The sequence below is a fragment of the Sciurus vulgaris genome (genome assembly GCF_902686455.1).
Source record: "Sciurus vulgaris genome assembly, chromosome: 13".
In the NCBI taxonomy this organism is placed as follows: Eukaryota; Metazoa; Chordata; class Mammalia; order Rodentia; family Sciuridae; genus Sciurus; species Sciurus vulgaris.
The window spans coordinates 18,202,996-18,210,378 of NC_136474.1; the positions used below are offsets into that span (position 1 = coordinate 18,202,996).

General features: G+C 58.1%; 1 protein-coding gene across 1 annotated transcript; it reads right to left on the reverse strand.

Annotated features, from left to right (window-relative positions):
• Nucleotides 1-312: 312 nt before the first annotated feature.
• Nucleotides 313-6,878, reverse strand: LOC306642585 (spermatogenesis-associated protein 31A6-like; the record flags this gene model as incomplete). The annotated part of the gene is made up of 5 exons (XM_079108378.1): nt 313-439; nt 1,059-4,907; nt 5,114-5,174; nt 5,719-5,776; nt 6,399-6,878. The coding sequence occupies 5 exons, from the start codon at nt 6,876-6,878 to the stop codon at nt 313-315; spliced, it is 4,575 nt and encodes a 1,524-aa protein (XP_078964504.1).
• Nucleotides 6,879-7,383: the final 505 nt, after the last annotated feature.

The following is a 7,383-nucleotide window of genomic DNA, read 5'->3' on the forward strand; positions in this document are numbered from 1 at the left end:
GCCTAGTGACAGGTCACTTCCAGCCCCTGTGTGCACAAAGCCTATCCGACTGCTTATCCCTGCTTTATGACGCCAGGCCAGCCCCCTGTCCCTTCCAAGTGCCCACTCTCTTCTGGGAGCGGTCCTGGGGATGCCTAGGCATGCAGGTCACCAGATTGCTAGTCACATCCCAAGCTCTCTGGTCCTGGCTTTTCCACCTGTCGACTCATTCTTTGTGGAATTCAAGAGGCAAATGAATCTATGCAAGCTCGTTGGACATGGGAGGGTCTGTCCTCCCTGGTGGCTCTGCCTCCCGTCGCGCTGGGCCCTGCATCACAGCTGAAGTGGCTTCTCCAGGTCTGAGAGCAGGAATCCAGGCAGGCAGGCCCTGGGGTGGGCGGGGCGGGCCAGTTGGCCCGACTGTTGCTTCTTTTCTAGGTTTATAGATGGCAGAGGGCATCTGTGGGAGGAGGAGGTCTCTGGGAGGACTCTGTGGGGCCCTAAGAGGCCTCTGTAAACCTGGTCCCTGCAGCTGCCTGAAGTTTAAGGGAGAGGGGACGCCGTGGAAAGATGGGTTGGCCCCGATCCCGAGGTGGGACCTCCGTCGGCCTCCTGGTCTGGGTGGTGTGTTTCGTCTGTGGCTGGGGTGTCATGGAAACCTGCATTCCCTGGAGGGTCTTGGGAGGGGTGGGCTTGCAACACCGCTGTCAACTTCCTGCCGAGCCCCATCCCTTCTTGAAGCCAAATCCCCCATCGAGCTCAGAACAGACGGAAGCCACTGTCCTCTTATGAGAAAAAATCATCTTTATTAGGAAAATTAAATATCTTGGATGTACTAATGTGAAAAAATATTTCTCTGCTTGGGCTAAAATTTTTCTCAGGGTCGTGGTTTTCTACCTGAAGAGACTGGAGAAAAACTTGCTTGTTGAGCAGACAAGACGCGTCCCTGGTGAAGACGGTGCCTGGGGCAGGGACGGTGGTGGCCTGAGGGCCCTGGCACTGCCGGCCCATGCTGGGAGGGACTGACTGGGGACACAGCCTTTTTGGGGAGCCAGGGGTGGGGATGCCTCTGGCCCCACTGCTGGCTGTTGAAGTGGACACTCTTCAAGGACTGTTGGCTTCTGTCGGGCCTTTCCCTGATGGGGCAGCTCCGGCCCTTGGGGGCGGCTGCATAACCGGACAGTCCCCTTTGCCGTGGGCAGACAGGAGGCCTGTGGTAGCAGGGAGCCTGAGGGGCCGGGCTCGGGTGCTCCTCTCTGGGCTGCTTTAGCTTCGAGGCACAGCATTTGTGGTGGAGCGCCATTTTCTTCTCGAGCATCTGTCCGACGGCTGTCATGAGCTCCTGGGCCTCTGTGATGTTGCTGTCCACACTTGGCGTGGCTCTGATGGGTGCTGTGCTCTGGGCAGAGGCCGAGGGAGGCCTGCAAGTTTTCAGGGCTTCTTCCTGCTCTTTGATTTTCTTTTTCTTGGGGAAAAGCCACTGAAGAAAGCGCCTCCAGGTTCTTCGGAAGAAGCCTTCTGAAGGCTCCTGCTGCTTCTCTTCTAGGCCCCTGGCCTGGGGGAGCTTGCAGATCTCCAGTTCTTCCATTTCTTTATGCTGTCCTGAGCTGGGCCTCCTCCTGTCTTCACCCCTGTAAGCAGGGGCGTACAGCTCGCGTTGGGGCCTCTGAAGGTGCTGATGTTTGAGAACTCTGGGCTTCTGCGGCATGAGGCTGCTCCTCCTGGCTGCCAAGAGGTTAACTAATGTCGGTGAGACTGGGGTCTTCCCAAAAGGCTTGCTCTGCAGAGGAGACCAGGACACCGGAGAGGCCAAACTGTCTGCAGCCAACAGTGTGTTGGTGGAACAGTCTGGAAGGCTGACATCAGGGGCAGAGACTGGCGGCTGGTTCACTACCTTTATCTCTACTGTCTGCTGAAACTCGCCAACGTCCTCTGCCTGAAGGCAGGGCTCTCCCAGATAGCGGGCAGCAGACGTTCTAGGCAGTGAAGGGACTTTGAGGCTGCTTTTCCCCGTCCCCAGGACAGTCCTGCTCTGCAAGGTTCTGTCCAGGAGGCTGTGTGAGAGGGACTGAGAAGGCTGCCTGCTCTCCTGTAGAGCTGGAGGGGCCGCTGGGGGCCTGTGGTCCTGAGTGGGCGGGATCCCTGTCAGAGCCCTCTCGATTTCCTTACCTGCTAGTGAGGAGATGAGGAGAAGACTGGCCAGGGTGGGGACAGACTCATCAGTGAGTGTCTTCCCTTTAAGACGTGGCTGACCCAGGGTGGGGACAGACTCATCAGTGAGCGTCTTCCCTCTCAGAAATGGCTGACCCAGGGTGGGAACAGACTCATCCGTGGGCACGCTCCCTCTCAGAAGTGGCTGACCCAGGGTGGGAACAGACTCATCCGTGGGCACGCTCCCTCTCAGAAATGGCTGACCCAGGGTGGGAACAGACTCATCCGTGGGCACGCTCCCTCTCAGAAATGGCTGACTCAGGGTGGAAACAGACTCATCCGTGGGCACCTTCCCTCTCAGAAATGGCTGACCCAGGGTGGGAACAGATTCATCCGTGGGCACGCTCCCTCTCAGAAATGGCTGACCCAGGGTGGAAACAGACTCATCAGTGGGCACCTTCCCTCTCAGAAATGGCTGACCCAGGGTGGGAACAGACTCATCAGTGGGCACCTTCCCTCTCAGAAATGGCTGACCCAGGGTGGGAACAGACTCATCAGTGGGCACCCTCCCTCTCAGGAATGGCTGAGGTGGTTTCCCCAGGATCTTGGCAACCTCAGCTTTCGAGTTATCTCCCAACACCTGGGTGGAAGAGGAGGGGCCGGCAAATTCTGGAAGGGGCATGTGCTGGCTCGCGGTCTTCTTAAGGAGGTTTGTGGGCTTGAGGACCTTGAGGGGTAGGCCCCACCTGTGCTTCACCCACAGCTTTACAATGTGCTCTTCCAGCACCTGCTGAGTGTCTGGGTCGAGGAAGGGGAGCCTCCTGCAGGTGGCCATGCAGGTTTCCCAGCTCTCTGAGGGCACTGGGGCCCTGGTTTCCATGTGGGCGTTGGACATGGACAAAGCACTGTGGAGAGAGAGCCAGGACTGGTACACGCTCCAAGGGATCAGGCCCTCCTGGATCTGCTCCGACTTCAGGCACAAGTGGGCTTTCAGCGTGCTTCCTAGGTGGCTCTGGTCCTTGTCATTTTCCAAGTGTCTCTTCAACAGCCTCGTCAGGTTTCTCAATGAATCCAGAGAGCTTGTCTGCTGAACCTTCCCTGGGAAGACCTCCAAGTCTCTGGATGGATCTTTTGGGACCTTCCCCAGAATATGCCCCAGGTTCTTGCCTGCATCCTTCCCTAGCTGGAACCTCACCTTCTGTGTGTCCTTGATGCATTCGCCTCCAGACAGGGAGGACCCAGAGGGGCAGGGCTTGTCCTTGGTCTGACAGGTCCCTGCTAGCTCATCCCGAAGCTGCATCAGTTCCAGAGGCTCTTGCATCTGGTCCCACCGGCGCTGAATGAGCCACCTTTGAATGTGTTGTTCCAGTTGCTCCCGCAGCTCAGGGCTGACTGGGAGGTTCTCAGGAAGGATGGCGTCTGCGCAGCTGTCTTGGCAGAGGTGAGGCGTGAGGATGTTGTAGACGTCCTGAGATCTTTGGACCACTGCAGGCAAAGCCCACCCCCGTCCCAGGTGTTTCCCAAGCCAGGGCATTTCTGCGTGTGGAAGTCCAGCTGGGAGGAGAGACTGGGGCTTACTCTGGGGCGCACAGTCTGTCACGTGAGGTGGAGAGGAAGGCGGCAGGGCCTGGAGAGAGGGCTGGAGGTGGGCCCCAGTCTGGAACTGACTCAGGGCTGGGGGCTGGAATTGGGGTATAGACAGAATCAAGGGTGGGGCCCGGGGCCCCAGATGGGACTGGGAAAGCAGGGCAGACATTGGATCCTGCACTGGAACTGGGCAGACACTGGAGATTCCGTTGAATAAGAAGGAGGCAGGCTGCGGAGCAGAAGTGCCCCCGGGGATCCAGGCAGCAGCCACCAGGGATTCACTGTGCAGAGAGGGGAGACCCCAGAAAAGCTGGTTGTATTTCTGCTGAAAATGGTCCCCCAGGGCCTTGGAACAGGAGAGAGGCTGAGGCCCCAGCAGATGCTGTGCCTTGTCCTTCATTTCCCAGAAGGGCCGGGCGCTGGGGTCCTGCTCGGCAGCCAGCGATTTCAGCACATCCCTCCAGGAGCTGAGGCGGTACCCTGGGCCCATCTGTTCTAAAAATGATCCGTCTTTTTCCTTTTCCTTCCAGATTTTGATCTCGACTTTCCCGGTGACCTTTATCCCCAGGATGTTCTGGTCACCAGAGCTGCAGAAAGAGGGGCTGGTGGCGTCCCCCGAGGAGGCGGCCCTTGGTGGGGGGTGGGAGGGAGGCTCTTTCTGGGACTCGCTGTCTGACGAGGTGGCAAGGCTCAAGGCTCGGGCAGCCAGTGGCCACCAAGGAAGGGCTGGGACGGCGGAGCTCGAGTGGCCCAGGCCGGAGATGGCTGGGACAGGAGAAGCCAGCACGTGCTCGGGCAGGGCCGGGCGCCGTGTGATGGCGCCCAGCGGAAGTGCCCTCGAGTCACCCCGAGAAAGAGCCAGCGCAGGGCATGGCAGTGGTGGGGCGGAGCGGGCCGCTGGAGGCCCCCAGCAGACCCGGGGGACAGGCGGGCACTGTGGGCCAAGGGGACCTGCCAGTGCCTGGGGTGACGGGGGTTCTCGGGGAAGCCAGGGCTCTGGTGGCCGAGAGGCAGTGCCGGGCGGGAGTGAATGAGGCGGAGCCAAGGGGCCGGGGGCCCCGAGGCGCTTGCTCCCCAGGTGCTCCTGGAGCCCGGGCGCCCCGCCAGCTGTTCTCCTGCACAGCTCTTCAGGGGGGTCTCGATCCAGGGGTTGGTGGGCGCAGTCGTCGTCGGGGAGAATCCCCAGGAGGCTGCAGGGAAGCAGGGGCACTGCTGCAGCCAGGCGCGGGACCAGCAGGCAGGACGGGCATCTCCATGCCCGTGCCTGGCCGCAGGGTGTCAGCGGCGCCATCTCTCTGTCCCTCCCCATGGGCCCCAGGCTGCTGTGAGGCCCTGGTGTCACATGATAAGCCTTAGAAGGAGGGATATTGGAGAGAAGGGGAAAGATTTTTTTTACCTTTGCACAAGAGAGATCAGGTTCCATGTCTCCTTCAGGTATTCCAGGCAGTCTCCACAGGCTGGAGATTAGGAGGCAGGGTGTAGGGGTTAAGGGGGGCCATGGGGTTTTACAAGGATGCTCAACAGAACGTTCCTTTAGAAGAGACCATGAGATTAGACCCCAGAGCAACAAGCATCACTGTCCAAAGCCATATGACCCCTGGCTGCGAGGCACTGATTGGGCAAATCTTTCTCATTTACAAGGTGCGAGCTCAGTCACCCTCCATGGCCCTCGCACCTCCCATGTGGGAGAATGGGTGGGGTCATCTCTTAGGCGAGTAACGGGGTGTCCTCACTTGGACCTGAAGGTCCTACCTCCAAATCCAGGCCACGCTGCTCTGCGGCCACCCATACTGCCCCCTGCAGGGCAGCACTCATTCCTGCTCCTTCCCCGCTTTTTTCCAGCATGGAACCTGAGCCCTTCCTAGGTTCTGAGCTCCTTCCCAGCAGCCTCCCTCTCAGGGCTCTGCGAATGACCTCTTTTGGAGAGGTGGCATTGGTCCCCCTTGGGCCAGGGGCGGTCAGGTTCACTCTGGTTCCTCAGGATGAAGGGCAGGGACTTACCTGCCAGAGCTGCAGTCTTCTTCCTGCTCCTGCCCCGCCCCCGCGCCTGCAGGCCACACTGAGAAACAAGGTAAAAACCAAAAGACAAGGGGTTGGGCCCAGTCCTCTCTCTAGACAAGCTGTAGACAGCGCTCAGGAATATCATGGCATCCTACACGAAGTCATGGAATCTGGTGTTCTCCTTCCTTTTACTCATTTTAAAAGTAGACATCTTTTTTTTTTTTTTTTTTTTTTCTCATTTAAAGAACATGAAGAGAGGTTTTCTATGCAAGCCCCATCATGGATGTCCTCAGTCACTGGTCCTCTGCCCAGGAAACAGACTCCTTTCTACTGCCGCGACTAGCTGCCAGGCAGGATTGTTTCCCGAGGCCAGAGCGACTCCCAGTGACGGGAGCCCCTGGGGCGCACGCAGTCCTCACCGGATCCCAACACGGAGGCCGCACGATGGGCCAGGGCTCAGGGCCCAGCCCTCCCGGCCCCCATCTCAGCCTGTCAAGGTGTCTGGTTCCACCCCAGCCCCTGCTCAAACAGGTGCTGGGGGAGCCTCAGAGGGGAGCTCCCGCGCCCGCTCCCCTGCCCAGAGAACAGGCGGTGGCAGTCGCTCTGCTTGACTTGGACAAGTGGAAACTGTAACACGGAGAAGGCGGCACGCGGACGGCTGGGTGCGGCCGGGCTCCTACCTTTCTGCCACTTCTCCTGCGAGATGGCGGGGCCGCTGGCTCACCCTGGAGGCAGGGCAGCAGGAGGAGGAAAAGCCCCAGTCCGCACACCAGGGCCAGGAGCATGTCCAGCGCCCAGGTGCTGGAGGCGGGGTGCAGCCATGCGGCACTAACCCTTTTCAGAAGCAAGAGCGCTTTCTCCACCCCGTCCTTCATCAGCCTCCATGAGTTGGCCTCAGGCCTGGAACGCCCTTTGGCCACAGGAGCAGCGCGCAGGCCTGCATCACAGAGCTGCCTCGGCGTCACAGAGCGCTCCAAGGCTGCGGTGGGCCTGGGCGACAGAAGCTTGGCTCCGCCCCCAACGTGGGTCCTCGAGCCTCTGGGCCTTCCAGACCCTTCTTCCCTCCACCTGCGCAACCTGACTCCTTCCATGCATTGGAGACCTTGGCTGAAGTCCTGTCTGTCTGATAGGTGTTCAGAGTCTGAGGCTGATCCTGTCATGTTGGCTCTTTCCCAGGGATTCTGACTCTTGGGCTGGCCTTGGTCCTTGACGACAGCTTTCCCACTCATCTGACTTTGTGAACTTTGCATACGAAGTTTTGAAATATTTGTATTGTTTTTAATCAGAGACCCAACTATATAAAATTAAAACGATTCCAAATTAATGAAGTTGAAAGAATTATATGTAGCTAAATCTTCAAATGATAGTTTTTAAGTGTGTAGCGTTTATAATTCTGGACTTTGCAAAGTTCAGACTACACAAAGATTTCTGGGACTGGTGAATGCACACATGCGCGTGCACACACACACACACACACACACACACACACACACATCCTCTCACAAACCAGTCCAGTGCTTTCAAATCTATGAATACATAATTTGCTCATTAGCCATCATGGAAATGCCAATGGACACTGGTATGGAGATTCCTCAAAAAATTAAGAATATAGATCTATATGATCCATCTATCCCACTTGTGGATTTATATTCATTGGAAATGAAA